The 24,152-nt window shown below is 39.3% G+C and overlaps 3 protein-coding genes, 1 long non-coding RNA gene and 1 other non-coding gene across 5 annotated transcripts; 3 read left to right on the top strand and 2 right to left on the bottom strand.

Moving 5' to 3' along the window:
• The first annotated feature begins 99 nt into the window (after positions 1 to 99).
• LOC147934082 (uncharacterized) lies at positions 100 to 1,296 on the top strand. The gene is made up of 2 exons (XR_015570941.1): positions 100 to 389; positions 949 to 1,296. It is a non-coding gene; the product is annotated as an uncharacterized LOC147934082 (long non-coding RNA).
• A 5,572-nt stretch (positions 1,297 to 6,868) lies between these two features.
• On the bottom strand, positions 6,869 to 7,967 carry LOC104723709 (EPIDERMAL PATTERNING FACTOR-like protein 4). The gene is made up of 2 exons (XM_010442103.3): positions 7,642 to 7,967; positions 6,869 to 7,448 (listed from the first exon to the last, which is right to left on the bottom strand). Exons 1-2 carry the CDS (start codon positions 7,871 to 7,873, stop codon positions 7,213 to 7,215), a joined length of 468 nt encoding a protein of 155 aa, XP_010440405.1. The 5' UTR covers positions 7,874 to 7,967; the 3' UTR covers positions 6,869 to 7,212.
• Positions 7,968 to 8,836: 869 nt separating this feature from the next.
• On the top strand, positions 8,837 to 22,001 carry LOC147934080 (uncharacterized). Its single transcript, XM_087472458.1, has 5 exons — positions 8,837 to 8,846; positions 13,103 to 13,289; positions 19,304 to 19,488; positions 19,555 to 20,427; positions 20,869 to 22,001. The coding sequence occupies exons 1-5, from the start codon at positions 8,837 to 8,839 to the stop codon at positions 21,999 to 22,001; spliced, it is 2,388 nt and encodes a 795-aa protein (XP_087328584.1).
• Positions 11,074 to 11,180, bottom strand: LOC147934081 (small nucleolar RNA R71). The gene has a single exon (XR_015573439.1). It is a non-coding gene; the product is annotated as a small nucleolar RNA R71 (small nucleolar RNA).
• On the top strand, positions 21,606 to 23,161 carry LOC109127624 (uncharacterized). The gene has a single exon (XM_019232629.2). It carries the CDS (start codon positions 22,529 to 22,531, stop codon positions 23,159 to 23,161), a length of 633 nt encoding a protein of 210 aa, XP_019088174.2. The 5' UTR covers positions 21,606 to 22,528.
• The last annotated feature ends 991 nt before the right edge of the window (positions 23,162 to 24,152 follow it).

Here is a 24,152-nt window from a genome sequence, read left to right as displayed (position 1 = left end):
AAACTAACACAAACATTCAATTGTTCCAAATATAGCACAAATTTATATAATATTAAAAATAAAATATTAAGGAAATTAAAATAAAGATATAGAAATCGTGATTAGTGCTATTTTGGAAGACGATGTTCTCTCTCAGTCCTCTCTCTCCGTCATTCCAAAACCAATCGCAGACGGTGTTCCACCAGCGAACCAAATCGGATCTTAATCGTAGGTGAGTCATCAAATCGAGGTCAGTGAAAGCAGCAGTTGTGTTCGCGACATCGAAGAGAACCCCAAGCATGAATTTAAAGCCTAGAGATATCTCAGAGATCTGGTCTCCAGCCAAGCGTATATTGGCCATGACGAAGAAAAGAGATGACGACATTTACATGGACGTTACCCAATCTAAGGTAGTAAAATTTGTACTTTTCTCAAGATTACTTTTTTATTTTATTTTTCTTTGATTTTTTTGGTTAGCCATGGAAACTACGGAGACAAGAGATTCAAATAGATTCAAATTGGTCTGAAGTTTCTAATTGATTTGGGTCTCTCAATCATGAGCTCTAGTCCCATCCTTTTTTGTTTATTCGTTCGTGTTGGTGAATTGAACTTTAGATGATGATGACATTTAAGTCTACAAACAACTTAACCATTTGGTCCTTGGAGATTTCTTATTCTTTAAATTTTGTTAGGATTATCTCAGATTAGATTTGTCATTTGTTCATTGCTCATGACAATAAATGGTAAATAGAGGAATTTAAGAGATCTAGTTTTAGATGATACATGCTTGTTGTTTGCTTTGAGTTCCATAATTAAACAAATTGTTCTTGAAAGCAAATTGCAAAGCTTGTGATGGAACTTAGCTCTCTTGTGAAGATCTCTGCAGATGTTGATTATATTTTTTTAAATCTAAAACTTGATATATGATGTTTGTATGATTCATTGGAACTGTTTTTTTTTTTTTTACAGACATTATTTTTAGAATGCGCAAACATAACTCATGTCAAGACATGAAGTTGTGAAGAAAACAGTTCAGCTCTAACAATCACATTGGGGAACTCATATCATTCAGTCCTCAAATCCAGCTTATGAATTCGTCATATGCAACTTGTGATGATTTTGCCTTTATGTGAAAATTCATGAAGCATTGTTGAGAATTCGGAAGATCTTTCTGAAACATATTCCCTGATTTCAATTTTTATTGCAGGTAATAGGGATTAAAGATTTTTCCAATTTACATGATGTATGTGAAACTTTTAGATTGTTTTGGTACTTATATGATCTGCATCATAACAATGTCATAAGTTTCTGTTAGCATTTTGTTTTAACTGTGATTAAACTTCAGGAACGAACATATAAAATTCAGGAAGAATTGTATGAAATTCGGGAAGCGTTCTATAACATTCAAGAAGCAATCTATGTAATTCAGGAAGGATTCTTTGAATTTCAGGATAACCTTCATAACAAAGTTTAGAGTTTCTAACAAGAGAATATGCATAATAAATGAAATCAGTACCTCTAGTTAATAGAGTAATCTACTGATATTTGACATATTGAAACAAAACACACAAAATTAGAGATTTAGAAACATATTTATTTAAATTTAGGAAAGATTCAATAATATTCAGGAAAGACTTCTTGAAATTCAGGATGGTCTTCATAAACATAATGGTTTAAAAGGTTCTTGCATAAATCCTATAATGGTTGAAAACAATTCAAAGCATAAAATTTCTCATATTAGAGTAATTTGTGATACATTAAGGTACCACATAAATAAAATATTAAAAACTCATTTATTTTAATTTAGTAAAAAAAATTATAAAGTTTAGGAAGACATCATTGAAATTTAGGAATGTCTTCCTGAATGTTCAGAAAATCCAAAATTGGTGACGACCAGAATCAAAAAATCATCCACGACTGTACTCTCATATGTGAGTTAACGAAGAAACCTGTAATAGTTTCTAAAATTCATCTGAATTAACCATACCACATGTTTTCTACAATAACAAAAACATGAGTTAGACAAAACTCTGAACATCGATATATTATTCAGTGTTTCCCTTCTCAGTTTCTCACGACGAGCTCTATTTCTTGGCTTGTTACATAATCCAGTTCGTCTAATGTGTATACAAAATCATATTAAAAAAAAAGAAACTGGTGGTAAACTAATCCATGTAAATAACAAAACAATAAGCACACTACTACAAAACTAAATAAAAAAAGACTGAATTCAAACTCCAAAAATTGGTAGAGACCAAGAGAAATCATTAGCTGCAAACAGTTCTACAAATAGCAAACACACCACAAAACTCTCACCATTCTCTGTATAATCCGCCATTGTTGATAATCTTTCTTTCCAAACACAACAACATCATGTTAAACAATACTAAAGAGCTTGTTAACAATAGTAGCAATACTTCTCTAAAGAACACATGCCTACTCTTTCCACTGAAACCTTTCTCCACTCTCTCAATCCTAATCCAAATCTCATGCCCTAACCCACTTTCCTCCACACAACTCACGACCCTCCCACAACCATCATCGTCTTATATCTTCTTCCTCTCATCACCGCCGTAGTCATAGAGGTTTCTTGGGTTAAAGACAGTGAATTTACAACAAGATAGAGTTGTCAGCTACTGAGATTGCCAAAGATCAGAATCGCAATCATAATGTACTAAATCCATGATGGATTTGGCTTCCATCAACCTACACAAGCCAACCAGTGTTGCTAAAGCATTTGCAGATTCTTTTTACCACACTAACATCATACCATTTTTTATGTTCTCTAAGGCGAGATTCTGAATTAAAATTAGTACCTGAGAGTGTTGATCTTAGACCAAGATTCTTGGTAACCAAATGATGACAAGAATCGCCAATTACTCTCGATATCACCATAGGTGGAAGAAAACTAAGAAGCATATCCAATTTGCTTTTCATCGATGCGACTTTTTCGCGGTCGCGTTCAGCATCGCTGGAAACAAAGCTGCTTATAACTCATGCGAAGCTTCTGGAGTCGGCAACAATCTTGAATTTTACACCATCTTCGTCTACAATGTTTTTGATTCTGCAGATAGACAATGGAGATGAAGATAGACAATAAAAAATGGAGATGGAGATGGAGATCTACACTATCTTAGAGGAAGATAGAGATGAACGATGTTGTAGATAGAAAATGGAGCACCAGAGAGATGGAACACCAGAGACGATGGAGTACTGGGAAAATCTGAGATCAGAAATGAAGATCTCTGATCGGAAAATTCATCAAGCTTCGCCGGAGAGAAATGTAAGAGAGATCGGGTTTTGATTTTTTTGAGTTTTTTAAAATAATAATATTTCTCTCTATTAATTACTCAATATTAAGAAATGCTAGTTTTGGAACATACCAACGTGTGTGCTAGTTTTGGAACAAAAACCCAAATGTGTGCCATTATAGGGTATTTCTCATCTTTTAATTCTAATATACTCATTACAAAACACATTTGTTTTCAAAGATTATTTATTACTTCCTTAGTTTTAAAATAGTTGTCGTTCTAAGCTTAATTTTTTGTTTCATTTTAGTTGTCGTTTTCGTGATTTTTAGTATAAAATTATCTCATTTGTCCTTATTAAATGAAAAAAAACAAAAAATTTTGAAATTCTAATAATCAAACGAGGATATACTATAGTATTTATCTATTTTTTTAATTTGTGTGAAAAGCTCTCGAACGATAACTAATGAAAAACCGGAGGGAGTACTATTTCTAACTACAATTACCAAATATTTTTGATTAATATTCTTAAATTTACCAAAAAAAAGTTATTTCTAAAACTACCATTAAATATTTTTCAAAATTTTGTATATTAATTTTGAAAACTTACAAGTATTTATCATCAGTTAGTTTTGATCTACTAAAACAGATGATGTAAGTTATAAATAGAATTACTCAAAAGTATGTTCTATCAACAACTACTCTACGTACACACTGAAGGCTTAAATGGAGAAAGGGTCTTGGCGGATTTTAATTAATTTGAACGGAACATGTCAATATTTTCCCTCTTTATGGTTCAGTTTTGGATTTTATTAATTCAAAACATTGAAGAAACCTTTTTATATATCCAGGCCATGAAGAAAACTTAAACTAGTTCGCCCATTTTACCCGATCATCTAGTTGGTAACCAAACGAACACGATTGCCATCCTTAATTACGTTACCAATCAAAGTCATAACATTCAAATTTTTAATGAACCTAAAAAGCAATTTTAGTATGCATACCTTAACTAAAGCATTTTTAGTATGAACAATAAAATAGATATTCCTCGGCGCATGGACAAACAAAGTTTTCTCAAAAAATAAAAAAAAAGTGTGAAAATAATATACAAGAAAAAGTGGAAGCTATGTGTCTGTACAGTCCACCACCAACCCAACCAAACCCATCACATCAGTCTCTTCTCTGTAAAAACTCTTTTGATTATTGCTTTTTTTTCCCGACCCCTTTTGACATTATTGACTATTTACAGTTTCGTATAAACACACTAATTAGTTTTTTTTTTGAAAAAGGATTTTTAACACACTAATTAGTTGCGTTTTCTTTACGTTAAAATGCTTTCGTTTTTTTTGCTTGTTTGATGAACTACATAACGTCCGTAAATTACCAATCACACGTCAGTTGCTTATGAAAGTGTTAGGCACTAGCTTAGTCACTTTTAAACAATCTAATGTCTATAAGCTCAAAGTATATAGAGTATATGATTCATGGATAACAAAAGTGTAATATTTCAAATAATTAACATACTTGTGTACAAGACAACGAAGATACGTAGCTGCTTGAAAGCTCTCCTTTTTTCATCTCTTTGCATTAACTTTTTTGACTTGTTTACCATATAACCAAATTTGGTCAAAACTGACAAAAACATGCTGCTGTAAACGCGCAAATAACTGATGTGTGTGTCTGTATTTTTTTCTTTTGGAATAAAAATGTGAAAAACACGCAGCTGATTTCGAAACATACACCTCTAGGAAGCACGGTAATAGCTCCCTAATGTTATTTCTTCTCACGTAGAAGGTAGTGGTACCATCATATAAAATTAAGGAATAATAAAGGAGCATCAATAAAATCGAAACCACCAACAAAAAAAAAAAAAAGAAAAGAGAGTGAAAATTGTAAAATCCTAAAGTTGTTCGTTTTGATACAACACCATCACCATGCAGTTGTTATTATTGCAGTTGTCACATATTAGTATTATTATACCATTATTAGTCAACGTTTGGGTCGAGTACAAAATGGCCCACACACGACCAATATAGGACAGTGGTTAGAAGTTAGCAAATGAGTTACGTGTTTCCAATTTTTCAAAGCTCATAATCAAAATAATGCTCACCTTTATGTTATATATCTACACAAATTTATAACCAAGACTTGTCCAACTAGGACCAAAGTCGTGTTTCGTTCAACTCCGAGAATTATACGTTGTTACGTTCCATAATCTATACGTAAAACCAGCTTCTAATAATTATCATAACATCTCTACAAGTCTCGAGTCTAGAGTATTATAAATCATCATTCTCCAACTTATACAATGACTGTTGTAAGTAACTATAACACTTTTTAATTAGGCATCTACAAAGCATAATAATTTGCATATCTTCTTTATAGCTAGGCAAATAAAATACCATATCTTCTACATAGATAGAGCTCTATCCTCAAAAACTAAAATTGGAAGTTTAAATATGAGACCAGTCGATGCTTTTCCAAATACTAAAATCAAAAGTAGAATTTATTGGTACATCTCATAAGGAAAAATAAAATAAAAGAGAAAGAGATAAATAAATTCAGATATTGCAAACTTATATGTAAGGAGCAGAGTATGCAGTACGACACGAGTACAGATGCGGCTTTGTAGTGAAAATGGGAAAAACTCCAAACCATAAATGCTTTTACTACTTTTTACATTCGTTACTTTTTACATTCGTTTCTATAATAACAATTTCATTTTTTTTTATATTTTTAAATAAAATGGTCCTGCTGTAAACTTACACGTGCAAGTACGATAAATATTAATCATGATTTATGTTGATGAACTTATATAAAAAAAAATTACTACTATCATCAAAGAGCAATAATGAAAACTACATTAGCTGTCGAGGGACAAAACCTATGGGTCCAAACAAACATGCATAAGCAGACAAATAAAGTACCTTAGTAGTAGTAGTAGTATTTGTTTTGCAAAGAGGGATTTGCTTGAAAATAAGGGGGCAAATCACTGATTTTACTGATAACACTATATGGAAACACAACAAATTTAAACCATCATTACACAATTGTTTTTTGGCGGATTTTTTTTCAAATAATTCACCCAAGGTAGTTTCAAAAGATTTTAAAGGAAAAAAAATGATTAAGTGAACTGTCCAACAAATATTTCAACATTTTTTTTTTCATTTCTATATATTATTTTAATCTTTTGTGATTGGTTTACTTTACCATTTCTATATATTCCACATTTTTCATTTTTAATTTTACCCTTCAAAATATTTATTCAAATTACAATTTTTGTAAAAAGTGATTTTCGCTAGATATTCATTGTATATGTATCAAAAAAATACAACAATTAAAAAAACATCACTAATATAGTAGGGGTAAACCATTTTGATTTTTTTATATAATTATTAACAAATATCATATTTTGTTAGTATTTTCAATTAGGATATTCAGTTTTTTTTTCGTTCACATATTAGAATATTCAGCTGTTTCACTAATTATATGTCTAAAACCTTTGTCATGCTACTGGTTACAAAAAATTTGTTATATATGTGTATGACATTTTTAATCTTCTCACAAGTTCTACACTACCTAAATTACAATCTAAGCTATTAAGAATTGTTTCAAACTAATTTTTTTTTACAAAGAGAAGATAAGAAACACCACCTAAATTAGAGACATCTGCAATGCTAATTGGTTCAACAATGAAGCAAGTGTCATTAGAGTAAAAAAGGATGAGTACTCTCTCTCTGTCTCTTTCTCGGTAATATCACCCCAACCCCAAAGTTTTTTGCTTTTTCCCAAAGTCCTCAATCTCTCCACATGACCAATTTTTTTTTTTTAAAAATATTAACATATAGTTTTTCATTACATAATTAATCAGACAAGCACAAGAAATGAGGAACTAAACAAAAATAAAATAAAAAGAATTAAAACGATGTTTTTTTTTTCTTGTTTCCTCCTTCTGAATTGTTTAATACTAATTGATCAAACTTAATTAGGGCATGAAAAGGTTGTTGCCACACTTGCACCGCCAAGCTTCAGGGTAATACTCCAAAGGCATGCTCAAACCGGGTTGAATCGGTACGTGAACCGGTTTACACGGCTGACATCTCTTACACTTCGCTCTACACGTCGGTGGTGATGAACCCGGACCTCCAAACCGCTTATTATCCCCAATGAACCCACCCGGTAAACCCGACCCGGGTCTCTGACGACCAATCCATCCACCATCTGGTTAATAAATTTAACAACCACCGAGTTAACTCGCTCACCATTTACACATCAAAAACATATAAACCATTGGACTAAATAAACAACATAGCTTTTTAAAATAAAATAAAATCAAACCAAAATTTCGTAAGAAATCTCTTTAAGAAAATCAAGAAAATCAAGAAATCATAATATTTTTTTATAGGGTTCTTACCAGCCGAGACTGAGAAGAGGTGGAGGAGAGCAAATGCGGCGAGTGCAGCTAAAAGAAAGCGACGACGGCGGCGACGGGAGGCGCCCATATTAGTCAGGAACCGGCGAGGATGCGCGCTCGTTAGCAGAGAGACAAGTGTTTGTGGTGAAACATTGTGTGTTTTACTTTTCTGTGTGCAAGAGAGATTTTTTTTGGGTTTATGTTTGTGAGTTTGGGGTTTGGGGTTATTCATTTTGGTCTTAAGTCAAAAAAGAAGCTTAGATAGAGAGAGTGTGTGAGAGACTGTGAACAGTAGAATAGACCCATGAGCTTTGGATTTGGAATCCAAATATTAAATTCAAACTGCTAACTCTTTTTTTTTTGTTTTCTTCTTTCTACTATTTGGTTGTATTTTTCTCCTTTTATACTAGTAGTATATACATTTATCTTCCAATTACACTTTAGTGAGTGATCACTTAAGGGATGTTAACCCATTAAATAAATGAAACAAGAATATATATTCTGAAAAATGAAACAAAATACAAAGGTTCTTAAATTACTATTATGACATGTAAATTAATAGTTGAGCTACTAAATGAGTGGGAGCTCACACAAACTGTAGGCAAAGTAAATAGGTTGGGCTTTATGGAAATTTCTGGTCAGGTTTTCTTTTCATGTTTCTTTTTTATTTCTGTAACCTTTTTGATGTTTCTTTTTCTTTTTAGGTTTCAGTCCTACATTTTTTATAATTATTTTATTTTTTATATACTTTTGATATATATGTATATCTCTTGTTTCTTTTTCTTTAGTTTCAGCTTTTGAATAAACGTCCCAATATATATATATATATATATATACATAATTTGTGTCACGTTTCTCCTATTTGTTTTGTCATATCGTGTATTATATATGATCACTTGACTCTTCTAGCATGATCGCATCCGGAATTACGTAGAACATGCACACGAATCCGGATTATATATGATCATTTTTCATTTATATACAATATAAATAAATTCGGAGTGGAAATTATCTTTAAAATCTTTACAAGATCTATCATATATTATACTACTATAGGATGTAGGATCTACTAAGTACTTGTTTTGTTAGGATTCATTAACCAACACTCTTGTAACACCTTCGAACCATCATAAGACTAACAACAAATCCGAAGCATGCGCATCACGTGTGATTCTCGTAGACGATCCGACCGACTATGGTTACATGTAACTATGTAAGACAAAATTACAATCTTGAATAATCTATATAAAAATAGGATTCAATTAATCTATTTGTTGTCAACAATTTAGGTTCAGACAAATATAAGCAACAAAATCCATCATTAAAGTGTTTCACTTTACTACCCTCTTCCGTTGTCACTCTAGGCGACGGAAGCTAACCTCTACCCCTCTTTCAGGCCCTCTCCTCTTCATGGGGAAGAGAAAAAATCCCAAAAAAGAAAACCTCCGGAATGGACTTCCCCAAAGCTTCAAAAATCCTCGACCTCATTGATATGTTACGGTTTTGACTCACTTTGACCCCGTTTATTTGATAGTTTTGTAGTTGTTTGAGTCATTTTCAGGTTATAATACGAGGCTAGGAAGCTAAAAGCAAGGATTGGAACAGCAGGAGCAATCAGAGCAGAAAGCAGTTGAATTGGAGCAGAAAAGCTGATTTTAGACCCAGGAGCACATGCTCCCAACTCTACGGTTTCATGACGACACGTGGCAAGCATCTAGGCGCCGATTCCCTGCCTAATTCCCCTTATTTTAGGCGATCCTTTGTGAGAGAAAGAGGGCTGAGATCGCTTTTTAATAGGAAGATTTGAATTTGGATTCTTTCCTTATTTTTCTCTACTTGTATGCTATTTAACCTAGGGTTTTTAGGGGACAGAATATACTTTTTCTTTTTGGTTTTTGAGCGACGTTTTTGGGTGAGAGGGAGAAGAGCGGCTACCTTGTGAAGCATTCTCTGAACCCTTTTTATTTTTATGCTATTGAATTTCTCATCTATGTTGGCTATTCAATTCTCTATGTCTGAGTAGTTTTCTTTGCTAGATTAGGGGTTTCAAAGGGGTTTCATGGGTTAGCAACAGAACACAAATAGGGCTTTATATAATCGATTGTCTTCACTATTGTTAGACTTAATGCTTAGGTTGATTTGATCACCCAATCTATGATTCTAGGTTTATCTATTCATCAAAAGTGTAATAGGTTGCTAGAAAAGACATTAGTGGGCAAATTATCCTAGACCTGCGAAAGTTGATGTGTAGGTGATTTTTGAACTTATCATTCCTGTTCTTTAATGCTTGTCTGCGATTTTGGGCTCAAACGACAGTTTAGGGTTTATGGACCGCCGAGCATGTGCTCCGGATGTCTGAGCACGTGCTCCGCGTTTCCGCACAGAATCGATCAGATATAGTTATTGATACCACGACAGTGGATCAGTTTATATTTATGTTTGAGTTCTAGACTGGTACTTAATCTATGCCCTGAATAGTTGTTTAGTTGCTATCTCTAAAATTCCCGAGAATCACCCCTGATCTAGTGTTTTGCTTATTGCCTTTTTATACCGTTTTAATCGCGTTACTGTTACCAAACAAACCCAACTTTGAATTGTCTTAGCTTGAAATTGAACCAATAGAACCATAGAGTAAAACTTGGTCTTCGTGGGATTCGACACCTAAGTACTACTTCTTTGCTGTGCACTTGCAGTAGGAAAATAGGGTTTAAAACTCTGTGTATCAAGTTTTTGGCGCCGTTGCCAGGGACCAAATTTTTACCTTTGGTTTTCGGCGAAATTACTAGACTAAGACCTTACTGATTTGTCTTTCTGCTTCTTCTTTGCGTGTGTTTCAGGTGCATGTCAAGAAGATCTACAAGAAGAAACAACACCGAAGAACTAGTTGCTTTGTCAGCCGCAGAGCTCTCTTTGGCAGAAAGAACAAACCGCAAGAACAAAAAGTTTCAATCCGTCAACATGGGTGACAACAGAAACAATGAGGATATGGCTGCCGAGTTGCAGCAACTTCGACAACAGTTGGGGCAGTTGCTCCGTGCTCAACACGAAAGAGCCGCGCCGCCGCAACCGTCCATTGGGGACAAGGATAACCCGCATGTGTCCTACACCAACCGAGCGGCGATTGTTCCTCCCACCATCCCGAACCAAGATTTTGAGATCAAGCCACAAATGATCTCTCTAGTGAAGCAGCACCTATTTCACGGTCTCCCAGCTGAGATTCCGATGGACCACATCGAGAATTTTGAGGAGATATGTAGCACCACTGGTTCAAATGGGATACCGCCAGGCTTTCTGAAGTGCAAGCTCTTTCCCTTCTCTCTTGCGGATAGAGCTTCACGTTGGCTGAAGTCATTGCCACCTGGGTCTCTGACATCATGGGAACAGTGTAGGTCTGCGTTTCTGGACCATTTCTACACCAAGGCTAAGACCGCTGCCCTGAGGAACAAGATTTCATCGTTCCAACAGCACACTGGAGAAGCCTTCTGCTAGGCTTGGGAGAGGTACAAAGAGTACCGTAGAGAGTGTCCGCACCATGGATTCAATGATGAACAGATTCTGGGCATTTTCTATGATGGAGTTAACTGGGACTACATAAATGTTCTCAACTCGGCCAGCAATGGGGATTTTATGACGAAGTCTAAGGAAGGAGCATATCAGTTGATTGAGAACCTAGCTGCAAGCTCCAGCAACAAGGCTCCTGAGTATGACAGGTCCGTGAAGGTCAACAGTGTCGATACGCAAAAGATTGACGAGTTGACAGCCAAGGTGAACCTTCTTCTGAAGGGGAGCCAGAAAACTGTCCATTTTGTCGATGAGACCGGAGACATGCCGCTAGCTCAGGAGATTTGTGATGGAGAGGATGACACGATGGAGGTTAATTATGTGAGTGGGCAAGGTTTTGTGCAGAACAGGGGTTTCAACCCGAACTATAGAAGCCATCCGAACTTATCCTATAGAAGCACCAACGTGGAGAACCCTCAGGATCAGGTGTATCCGCAGCAAGGAGCTCAGAATCAGATGGGTTATCAGAAAACCTTCTCAAACAACTTCCAAGGCAAACAGTTTATGCCACTCAAAACCGTTTCCAAGGGGGGAACCAGCAGGCATATACAAGCGCTCAGCAAGCACTGCCTTACACCAACCAACAGTTGGGACCTTCATCTGCTAGCAGCTCTCAGGATGAGCTGAAAAACATGATGCAACAACTCTTGGTGAATCAACAAAAAGCTTCAGTGGAAATCAACACTAAGGTCGATACCATGTACAATGACCTTAATGGGAAGTATGAGGCAGTAATGTCACATGTGAAGAAGCTTGATGTTCAGGTTGCACAGACTGCTGAAGCCGTGAAAAGAACTCCTGGGACTCTGCCCGGAAAAGGGGAAGCAAACCCGCGGAACGAGTATGTCAATGCGATTGAGCTAAGGGGAGGAAAGAAGTTACCCCCTAGAGAAGCACCATCCGCTAGGATTGACAAGGGCAAGGGTATTGCTGAAGAATACCTTCCTCAACATGCTGCTGAGACTCCACCGTTGAGTCAAAAAGAAGCCGAAGCATCCGGCGAGCATGTGCTCCCATCCAGCGAGCACGTGCTCCCGACTCCCGATCAGACCGTTCCTACTGAGGTACCTCCTGCACGCGTGTACACCCCTAGGGTTCCTTACCCTGTTTCTCCTAAGAAATCTCGCAAGGATTTGGAGGATGCAAAGTGCAAGGAGATGTTGAGAGAATTGACGGTAAAACTACCCCTAGATGATGCTGTTCAGATGATACCTGCTTTGAAGAGATATGTGAAAGGGTTAGTTTCTGGGAGAGTGTCAGAGGAAGAGAACGTGATGATGGTTTCAAGAGAGTGCAGTGCTGTGCTGCAAAACAAAGTGCTAAAGAAGAGAGATGATCCAGGGCGATTTGTCTTATCCGTGAGAATCGGTAAAACGATTTTTGCAAACTCCCTCTGTGATCTGGGTTCCAGTGTGAACCTTATGCCATATTCAGTGGCTAAAAGGCTGGGATACACGAAGTTCAAGTCTACACGGATTAGTATTCGCGGATAGATCCACCAAGCGCCCCATAGGAGTGTTGGAGGATTTACATGTCCAGATAGGGGACACGCTTATACCAGCAGACTTTGTGGTTCTGGAACTTGAAGAAGAACCACGTGACCCCCTAATCTTAGGTAGATCATTCTTATGCACAGCTGGTGCGATTATAGATGTGCAAGGGGGAGTGATCGATCTCCAGCTGGGGGATATGATTGCAAGGTTTGAGATGAATAAGCTGCTCAAGAAACCTATGATAGATGGTCAGACTTTTGTGGTTGATGATGGTTCAGAGGTTGCACATGAGGTCACCGATGAAGTTCTCACTCTCGACCCGTTGGAGGTTGCCTTGACAAAGGCAGAGGGTAAGTATGGATTCTTGAATGAGGAAGCTGATGGTTTTACACGCATTTTGGATGCAGGTACACGGTTCCAGCATTTGGTAGCTTACGCCAGCCTAGACGATGAGAACCAATCAGGGGAGGAATCCACCGAGGGAGCACCTGCTCCGGATTCCGGAGCACATGCTCCGGTAAAGTCAGCGGATGGTCCTTGGAGCGAGTTAAGAGCTCCAAAGGTAGAGCTAAAACCATTTCCAGCCGGGCTAAGGTACGCGTTCCTAGGTCCTAACTCTACATACCCGTGATAGTGAACTCTGAACTAAACAATGTAGAGACCGCTTTGCTCCTTTGTGAACTTAGGAAGTATAGAAATGCTCTAGGGTATTCACTAGATGACATCCCAGGAATCTCACCAGAACTTTGCATGCATAGGATACATCTAGAAGATGAATCAATGACTTCGGTAGAACATCAGAGGAGGTTGAACCCGAATCTAAAGGATGTTGTTAAGAAAGAGATAATGAAACTTCTAGATGTGGGTGTAATTTATGCTATTTCTGATAGTTCCTGGATTAGTCCAGTTCATGTAGTCCCTAAGAAAGTTGGAATTACAGTGGTTAAGAATGATAAGGATGAGTTGATTCCTACTAGGACAGTTACGGGACATCGCATGTGCATAGACTATAGAAAACTTAATGCTGCGACCCGTAAGGATCATTTTCTTTTGCCGTTTATTGATCAAATGCTTGAGAGATTGGCTAACCATCCTTATTACTGTTTCTTAGATGGCTATTCAGGTTTCTTTCAGATCCCAATCCATCCCGACGATCAAGAGAAGACCACATTCACATGTCCTTACGGCACCTTTGCTTACCGCAAAATGCCGTTTGGCTTGTGCAATGCACCAGCGACCTTCCAACGATGCATGATGTCCATTTTCACTGACATGATTGAGGATATAATGGAAGTTTTCATGGACGATTTCTCCGTCTATGGGAGCTCCTTTTCCGTTTGTTTGTCTAATTTGTGCAGGGTGTTGCAGCGGTGTGAAGACAAACATCTGGTGCTGAATTGGGAGAAATGCCAGTTCATGGTCAGAGATGGGATAGTGCTAAGACACAAGATTTCTGAAAAGGGGATTGAGGTTGACAAAGCCAAGGTTGAGGTGATGATGAGTTTACAACCGCCTAATTCGGTAAATGGGATCCGCAGTTTCCTTGGCCACGCCGGTTTCTACAGACGGTTCATTAAGGATTTCTCCAAGATAGCAAGACCACTTACCCAGCTGTTGTGTAAGGAAGTGAAGTTTGATTTCGATTCTGCTTGCTTGGAGGCCTTTCACACGATCAAAGGAGCTTTGGTTAGCACTCCGATTGTACAACCGCCAGATTGGGACCTTCCCTTTGAAGTCATGACTGATGCGAGTGATTATGCCGTGGGAGCGGTTCTGGGACAGAGAAAAGACAAGAAGCTGCACGTGATATACTATGCCAGCCGCACCTTGGATGAGGCTCAGTGCAAGTACGCTACAACCGAGAAAGAACTTTTAGCGGTTTTGTTTGCTTTTGAGAAGTTCCGATCATACCTTGTTGGTTCCAAAGTGGTTGTTCACACTGATCATGCAACATTGAGGTATCTACTGACCAAGAAGGATGCAAAACCAAGGCTACTCCGTTGGATTTTGTTACTTCAAGAGTTTGACTTGGAGATTAAAGACAAGAAGGGTATTGAGAACGGAGTTGCAGATCACTTGTCAAGAATGAGGATAGAAGAAGAGCTACCCTTGGACGATAGCCTTCCTGAAGAACATGTTTACTCGATCGGCATCTTTGATCCCGCCGAGCACATGCTCCGCCTGGGAGCACATGCTCCGAAAACCCCATGCAAGGCAATCGATACCAACAAACAGCCGAGTTTTCCTTGGTTTGGAGAGTATGCAAACTACCTAGCAGCAGAGAAAGAACCTACTGAGTTTGTGGGGAACAAGAAGAAGAAGTTCCTAAAAGACATAAGGCGGTATTTTTGGGATGAGCCTTACCTCTATAGGCATTGCTCGGATGGTGTTTTCAGGAGGTGTGTGACTGAGGAGGAGGTTCCTGGAGTCTTGTTTCATTGCCATAGCTCACCCTATGCTAGACACTTTGCTACTTTCAAAACCGTGTCCAAAGCTCTTCAAGCGGGTTATTGGTGGCCTACCATGTTCAGAGATGCGCAGCGGTTTGTGTCTACTTGCGACACATGTCAGAGACAAGGGAACATCAGCAGGAGGAATTAAATGCCTCAGAATTTCATCTTGGAGGTTGAGGTATTTGATGTTTGGGGAATTGACTTCATGGAACCTTTCCCGAACTCATTCGGCAACGAGTACATATTGGTGGCTGTCGATTACGTGTCCAAGTGGGTAGAAGCTTTGGCCAGCCCCAATAATGATGCAAAGACCGTGCTCAAGATGTTCAAGTCGGTTATTTTCCCACGGTTTGGTGTCCCACGGGTAGTCATTAGCGATGGTGGATCGCATTTCATTAACAAGGTCTTTGAGAGTCTTCTCAAGAAGAATGGAGTGAGGCACAAGGTCGCCACCCCTTACCACCCACAAACGAGCGGCCAAGTTGAGATCTCTAACCGGGAGATCAAGAGCATTTTGCAAAAAATAGTGAACACAACAAGGAAGGATTGGTCTCTAAAGCTAGATGAGGCTCTATGGGCTTATAGAACCGCCTACAAAACACCCCTGGGGACTACACCGTTTCACTTGGTGTATGGTAAGGCGTGTCACCTTCCAGTTGAGCTAGAGTACAAGGCCGCTTGGGCAGTGAAAATGCTGAACTTTGACACTAAGAGCGCCCATGAAAGGAGGAAGATGCAACTGCATGAGCTAGAGGAGATTAGGCACCTCGCCTATGAAAACTCAAAACTCTACAAGGAGCTTACCAAAGCCTACCATGACAAGCGGATCCTCACTAGGACCTTTGCTCCTAATGATCAAGTCTTGTTGTTCAACTCTAGGCTGAAACTGTTTCCCGGAAAGCTAAGATCACGATGGTCCGGACCCTTCACCATCAAGGATATTAGACCATATGGGGCTGTTGTGTTGCTGGACACAAAAGGAAGAGAATTTGTGGTGAATGGACAGAGGCTGAAACCATATCTTGCCGCCTCTGAGCACGCAAGGGGTGAAACCTTCGCCCTAGGCGACCCTCCTACTGCCTAAGGACTTAGGAGTCAAGCTAACGACTTAAAACAAGCGCTGGGTGGGAGGCAACCCACTAGGTATATATTGCTGAGTTTTTCTTTTTCTTTTTAGGATTTGTTTCTTCTCTTTTCGGTTTCAGGAATGTTGGAAGAAGATGCGGAGCACATGCTCGCAGGACGCGAGCAACCCGATACACATGCTCGACGAACTGAGAACAAAAGAAAAAAGAGAGGAGCGATTGGGCCAGGTAAGTTCAATGCAATTCTTTGGCTCAGGCCCACCAGGCCCACCAGGCCCACTAGCCTACCAACTCGCAAAACCCTCCTCTCTTCTTCTTCTCCTTCTTCTTCTTGTCTAGGTCTCTCTTTGGCTTATTTTCACACCGGAGACGGTGTGAAGTAAGTCCGGGGGAGGGTCACCTATGACATTTGTTTTCTTTATTTTTCTTTTTATTGAGTCAGTTTGTCATGTGAGTCGAACCAAAACTTGTGGGAATTAGGACCGAAATCTGTGATGTTTTTTTAACCATTTGTGAGTTTGACCGTTTTTCCTAGTGACCATTGTTGTAGAACTAAGAGTACAAAGACGAGCTAATACCTCTTCACATTCGGACCCTTCTCCTGGCCAGAAAAGCTTCATCCCATTAAGGTTTCACCGGAAAGACTTAGACTCTACTTTATTGGAACCTAACCGGATTTAAATTCTTCTCGTTTTGGGCATTAGGATAGGGAACGTGTCACATATTGAGGACTTTTTATTCATTTTGCCAATCTTGATGATCCTGAATAGCTAGCTCATTTTAAGTTAGTACCCACCCCGAGCCTAACCTCCTTTCAAACCACTTGCACTTGTATTTTTGTTTTCTCATTCTGTGCAGCTATGTGCAAAACGGTCGGGGAGAGCAGGACTGACACAATCTCTAACTCGCTCTTGCTAGAGAACCAAAGAGAAAAGAGCCGGACGGGTAGAGCACGTGCTCCAACCCAGCGAGCACTTGCTCCGAAATTATATACATCCGAGTCCGCGAGTTGTTTTGAGCAGAGAGAGAGCCTAGGATACGGTCCGCATGCTCCAGGGGCAATATCAGAAGAAGATCCTCCATCATCCTTCATTCTCATCAAAAAAAAAAAAAAAAAAAAAAAAAAAAAAAAAAAAAACGTTTAAGGATGATGGAAAGGGACCAGAGCTAGTGTTACACACCCCCGAGCATGCGTTGTAACCTGAGGAGAAAAGAGAGGCTGAGTTTGAGAAGATAAGAAGAGGGGAGTGATTAGAGGTTGTGGACATCAATGAGTCCACTCTCCCTTACCATTTTGTGCGATATCCTGCATCTCTTTCGAAGTAATGGTAACCCCTAAACACTCTATAGCTCCACCATTAAAACAACCTTTTATCTACCAAGACTCGATTCCACTAGCTTAATGTCCTTAATGAGAAGCTCACGCCAATTTTAATTGAATGTAAAGAGTCTTTGTCTGGAAAGTGATCTTTTTCTGGGTTTGATTGCCAATTATGGTTCTGGTTTTGGAGATGTTTGCTGGAGAAGTTTTTGGTATAGCTTGTTCTAACACATGTGGTCTGCAGGTCATGGTCTACTCACGGTTTCTGAGATTTTTGCGAGTTCCCACCTTGGCTCTCTAGGCGCTTGTTTTGAGTTTGTTTGAGGACAAACAAAGATCTAAGTCCGGGGGAGTTGATATGTTACGGTTTTGACTCACTTTGACCCCGTTTATTTGATAGTTTTGTAGTTGTTTGAGTCATTTTCAGGTTATAATACGAGGATAGGAAGCTAAAAGCAAGGATTGGAACAGCAGGAGCAATCGGAGCAGAAAGGAGTTGAATTGGAGCAGAAAAGCTGATTTTAGACCCAGGAGCACATGCTCCCGATTTCCGAGCACATGCTCCCAACTCTATGGTTTCATGACGACACGTGGCAAGCATCTAGGCGCCGATTCCCTACCTAATTCCCCTTATTTTAGGCGATCCTTTGTGAGAGAAAGAGGGCTGAGATCGCTTTTTAATAGGAAGATTTGAATTTGGATTCTTTCTTTATTTTTCTCTACTTGTATGCTATTTAACCTAGGGTTTTTAGGGGACAGAATATACTTTTTCTTTTTGGTTTTTGAGCGACGTTTTTGGGTAAGAGGGAGAAGAGCGGCTACCTTGTGAAGCATTCTCTGAACCCTTTTTATTTTTATGCTATTGAATTTCTCATCTATGTTGGCTATTCAATTCTCTATGTCTGAGTAGTTTTCTTTGCTAGATTAGGGGTTTCAAAGGGGTTTCATGGGTTAGCAACAGAACACAAATAGGGCTTTATATAATCGATTGTCTTCACTATTGTTAGACTTAATGCTTAGGTTGATTTGATCACCCAATCTATGATTCTAGGTTTATCTATTCATCAAAAGTGTAATAGGTTGCTAGAAAAGACATTAGTGGGCAAATTATCCTAGACCTGCGAAAGTTGATGTGTAGGTGATTTGTGAACTTATCATTCCTGTTCTTTAATGCTTGTCTGCGATTTTGGGCTCAAACGACAGTTTAGGGTTTATGGACCGCCGAGCATGTGCTCCGGATGTCTGAGCACGTGCTCCGCGTTTCCGCACAGAATCGATCAGATAGAGTTATTGATACCATGACAGTGGATCAGTTTATATTTATGTTTGAGTTCTAGACTGGTACTTAATCTATGCCCTGAATAGTTGTTTAGTTGCTATCTCTAAAATTCCCGAGAATCACCCCTGATCTAGTGTTTTGCTTATTGCCTTTTTATACCGTTTTAATCGCGTTACTGTTACCAAACAAACCCAACTTTGAATTGTCTTAGCTTGAAATTGAACCAATAGAACCATAGAGTAAAACTTGGTCTTCGTGGGATTCGACCCCTAAGTACTACTTCTTTGCTGTGCACTTGTAGTAGGAAAATAGGGTTTAAAACTCTGTGTATCACTCATCCCCATCAATCTCTCTCCAACCAGTTTTGATCGACCGCCAAATCCAGTCGTCCCCGTTGTCGGCTGACCGCACCTCTGAACAAAATGCCTTAGCTGTTGCATCGTCTACAGTCTCAGCCATTACCCCTGCAGATCCAGTTTCCCTGAGTCCCAAGGTAAAACCTACACTTCGGACGGTGTATCAGGGGCGGACCCAGACTCTTCTGATGTCTCATCGAGTGAGCTTGGGAGCTCTGATCAATCTGACTGTCATGAAAACTACGATGATCTTGAGTTCACAAAGGTGATGTCACAACGGCAGCGCAAGCTTGAACGAGGTATTAGCCTCAACCACTAGTAAACCATATTAATGTGTGTAGATATCTTTTATTGGAATGTCTGAGGCTTTAATAAGCTATCCCATCGTACCGGATTTAAGAAATGGCTTCGAAGAAATAAGCCACTTTTTGGAAGTCTCATTGAGACTCACGTGCAGCAGCATAAGTGTGATATGCTCATCACAAGTGTTTTGCCCGACTGGCTATACGAAGGCAACTATGCCTATTCGGACTTAGGAAAGATTTGGGTTCTTTGGTACCCTAGTGTCAAAGTTTTTGTTTTATCGAAATCTCTCCAAATGATTACTTGTGAGGTTCAGCTTCCTTCCGGGAATAACACCTTCGTAGTCTCTTTTGTCTATGCCTCAAACGATGAGGCTCAGCGGCTTCACCTTTGGAGCGAGATTCTCATCCTATCTACAATTCCAACTCTGGAAGGTAAACCATGGGCTGTTATGGGCGACTTCAACCAGACTCTAAGCCCATCAGACCACTCAAAATCAGACGGTTACTCAATCGACAGAGCGACCAAGGATTTCCGGGAGTGTATCCACAATGCTGTTCTGCATGATCTTACTTTTAGAGGTTGCACATATACTTGGTGGAATAGGAGGGAAGCGGATCCAATAGCTAAAAAGCTGGACAGGGCCTTGGTAAATGATCAATGGGCACTTTCATTCCCTCTATCCTTCTGTATCTTTGGAGAACCCAACTTCTCGGACCATGCTTGTGCTCACATAAACCTCTCGCTACCACGACAGAGTCAAAAGAAAACCTTCAAGCTTTTCAATTTCCTCCTTCATGATCAGAGTTTCATCCACCTCATCTCCCAAAGCTGGTTCTCGTTTAACTTTGTTGGCTCCGACATGTTTCGAGTCTCAAAGAAGCTAGGAGGTCTAAAGAAGATCATCAGAGATTACAGTAGGTCAAACTACTCAGGTATTGAAAAAAGAGTTTCTGAGACCCATGAGGTAGTGATCAAAAGTCAAAATCGGATGCTCTCCTCTCCAACCCAGCAAAACGCCGAGGCTTTGCTAGATGACGAGAGGAAATGGCTTACCCTAGTCTAAGCAGAGCAAAGATTTTTCATGCAAAGATCAAGCATTACCTGGTTAACTCACGGCGATTGCAACTCTAGCTACTTCCACAAGATGGCAAATTCAAGGCGTGCTTCAAACCATATTCACTATCTTAAAAATGCAGCTGGGGAGAAGATGAATTCTTTCATAGGGATCCAAGACATTTGTGTGGATTACTTCTCGGACCTCTTGGGAAGCGAGATCTCTCCCTCTTTGTCAACACAAGAGGATATCACAACTCTCCTTAATTTCAGTTGCACCTCTGAGCAGCAGAACCAGTTGACAAAGGACTTCTCCTAAGAGGACATTAAAGAGGCTTTCTTTAGTCTTCCAAGAAATAAATCAAGTGGTCTAGATGGCTATCCGGCAGAATTCTTCGTAAAATGTTGGCCCATTGTTGGAGGAGAAGTGATCTCAGCAGTAAAGGAGTTTTTCAGAACTGGCAGGATCTTAAAGCAGTGGAATGCAACGACTCTTGTCTTGATTCCCAAGATTACAAACCCATCCAAACCTTCAGAGTTCCGGCCAATCTCGTGTCTGAATACCTTATATAAAGTAGTCTCAAAGCTCCTAGCAAATCAACTTAAAACTATTCTGCCTGACGTCATCTCTCCATCACAAACTGCTTTCATCAAAGGGAGACATTTGTCAGAAAATGTGTTGCTTGCCACTGAGATTGTCCATGGCTACAACAAAAGGAACATAGAACCTAGTGGTATGCTTAAAGTTGATCTGCGTAAAGCTTATGACTCCTTAAGATGGGACTTCGTTTTATCAGCCCTACGAGGCATTCACCTTCCAGAGGTCTTTGTGAAATGGATTGAGGAATGTATCACTACTCCAACTTTCTCAATCGTTATAAATGGTGCTTCTGGGGGCTTTTTCAAAAGCAAAAGGGGCCTTCGACAAGGAGATCCTCTCTCACCATATCTGTTTGTCCTTGCAATGGAAGTCTTCTCAAAGTTGCTCCTCTCTAGGTACTCCTCTGGCTACATCTTTTATCATCCTAAAACATCAGACTTGGAACTCTCTCATTTGATGTTTGCGGATGATGTGATGATATTTTTTGATGAGGGAAGCTCATCGCTTCAAGGGATAAATGAAACTTTGGATGATTTTGCGGGTTGGTCTGAACTAACTATGAATAGAGACAAAACAGAACTTTTCCTAGCAGGTGTTGATGAGGTGGAGCGTGCAGCAATTGCTCACTTCGGTTTCCCTGAGGTGACCCTGCCCATAAGATACTTGGGGCTACCAATCATATCAAGAAAGCTAAAGGTTGCTGAATACGCTCCATTAGTGCAAAAAATCAAGAATAAATTCATCCATTGGGCAGTGAAGTCACTATCATTTGCAGGGAGTTTGCAGCTGATAGCCTCAGTGATCACAGGTATTGTGGTCTGGGGGTATCGAGAAGCTGCATCAAAGAAATAGAATCTTTATGCTCTCATTTCTTATGGTCTGGGGGTATTGAAAACCATCACAAGGCAAAAGTGGCCTGGCAGAAGGTATGTTTACCAAAGGAGGAGGGAGGTCTCGGGCTTAGGCAATTCATCGAATGGAATGTATCCCTTTGTCTTAAGCTTGTTTGGAATCTTTTCACCAAAAAAGATTCTCTTTGGGCTTCATGGCACAAATTTCATCATTTCCCGGGTCGCCTATCTAGCTCTATTTCGACATTTTGGCTTTTAAAAGAAAAGGCGCAGGATACCTGGAACTGGAAATGCCTACTCCACCTGAGACCTATCGCCCAGAGTTTCTTGAGTGTGTCATTAGGAAATGGGTGCACATCTAGTTTCTGGAATGACTCCTGGTCACCGTTTGGACCTTTGATCAAACTTTTAGGTGATGCAGGCCCTTGAAATCTCAGAATTCCTCTAACAGCTTCAGTGGCTAATGCCACGCGAGGGGACACGTGGATATTACCCTCTCCTCGCACTCATCAAGCAAGCGATCTCCACATGTACCTCACCACTATCCATCTGCCGCTACCAACTCAGATTGAGGATTGTGATGAGTGGTCTAGAAACAATGCAAGCCGTTCCGGTTTTTCCTCATCAAGTACATGGGAGGCGCTGAGACACAGAGAGGACGTAAAGCCATTGGCAAGTCTTGTCTGGTTCAAAGGAGCTACCCCTCGAAATGCTTTCCATATGTGGATAGCTCATCTTAACAGATTGCCCACTCGCTCCAGACTCCAGTCATGGGGAATGCAGGTCTCCTCTGACTGTTGCATATGCGCTTCGAATGTCGAGACTAGAGACCACCTACTTTTTACCTGCAGCTTTAGCATGGAAATTTGGAGAATGATACATCGAAGACTTTCACTGCCTCCACCTCTTTTCAGGAACTGGGAAAGCTTGTTGGACTGGATCAGATTGAGCTCAGCCTCCTCCCCATCTACACTAAGGAAGATCGCCGCTCAAGCCACAATTTATGCAATCTGGAAACAGAGAAACAACATTCTGCACAATCTCCAAGCCGTTCCACCATCTGTTATCTTCAAGGAAATAGATCGGGAGATCATCAACACAACTATCGCGAGGAGACACTGCAAGAACTTTAAGAAGCTCTTCTATCTTTGGGTCAGATAAATCTATCTTCTGAAATCTTTAAAATTTGCTTTATTTATTTTTTGCCAAGGAACCAAATTAGTGGGATCTCAATTTCATGTAAAAACAAACCCTGGTTTCTTTTTAATGATATTTACACACTTAGCAAAAAAAAAACAATAAAACAAAAAAATACGATTCAATTAATCTATTTGTTGTCGACAATTTGGGTAAAACAAATATAAGCAACAACAAAATAAAATAAGATTTGAAAACCAAGATATCAAAGCTGACTAGTATGGTTTTGTAAATCTTTTTGTAACTCTTTGACTATGTGTATGTAATGTCGGTACGTGGAACATGGGTTCCTGTTGCTGGTTTACTTCTTTTATTGGTTTGATCATGAGATTTTTTTTTTTTTTTTTTTTTTGTCAACAGCTTACAAGATTGACTCAAACAAACCAATACGAAGAAAAATTGTTTATATAGGTAACTAAAGGCGGAACTGAATGAACACGGCGCACCAAACTATTCGTTTTACCATTTTGAGAGCGAAGAACTAATACTAATGAAAATGAAGCAAACTCTTCTTTATCCGCCAGAATGTCCTCCAAATAAGGCGTAAAAACTGGCCACTCAGAAGGCGAAAACATAATCTTTACTAAGTTGAAACAATCAGTAAGAAAAACAATAAATTGGTTATTCGCCCCGATCATACAATGCATTGATCACGAGAGATTGTTTTATGCTTTTGATAGGATTTTTTTTATCATTTATTTGAGACAGTCCATTATATCAAAAAAGAAAAGGAAATATTTGTCCACAAAAAGACAGTATACGGTTGGGTTGTTTTGTGGTCGTTAGATTGTTGTCACTTCTAATCGCGAGAGCCACAAATGAGGCCCAAGAAATAGACCTGAAAATATGTAAATGGGCCTATGATAAGATGAGGCCCATTAAAGGATGTTAAATGAGTATCCTTACAAAGAGGGGGAAACAGGTCCTGACTCACTGACTCATCCTCTGTACCCGA

Source organism: Camelina sativa, chromosome 11 (genome assembly GCF_030686135.1).
Source record: "Camelina sativa cultivar CO46 ecotype springtype chromosome 11, ASM3068613v1".
Lineage (NCBI taxonomy): Eukaryota > Viridiplantae > Streptophyta > Magnoliopsida > Brassicales > Brassicaceae > Camelina > Camelina sativa.
The sequence above is the reverse complement of the archived record's forward strand: the minus strand, read 5'-3'. Positions and strand labels throughout refer to the sequence as shown.

What these genes read in the sequence shown, in the direction of transcription:
- LOC104723709 (XM_010442103.3), bottom strand. Translation starts at nt 7,873, where the DNA reads ATGAATAACCCCAAACCCCAAACTCACAAACATAAACCCAAAAAAAAT. An exon ending in CCTCTTCTCAGTCTCGGCTG is followed by an intron (nt 7,449 to 7,641) that starts GTAAGAACCCTA and finishes TTTATTAACCAG; the next exon opens with ATGGTGGATGGATTGGTCGT.
- LOC109127624 (XM_019232629.2), top strand. Translation starts at nt 22,529, where the DNA reads ATGTACCTCACCACTATCCATCTGCCGCTACCAACTCAGATTGAGGAT.
- LOC147934080 (XM_087472458.1), top strand. An exon ending in CCATTTCCAGCCGGGCTAAG is followed by an intron (nt 13,290 to 19,303) that starts GTACGCGTTCCT and finishes TTACCCCTGCAG; the next exon opens with ATCCAGTTTCCCTGAGTCCC. An exon ending in GCAGCGCAAGCTTGAACGAG is followed by an intron (nt 19,489 to 19,554) that starts GTATTAGCCTCA and finishes GGAATGTCTGAG; the next exon opens with GCTTTAATAAGCTATCCCAT.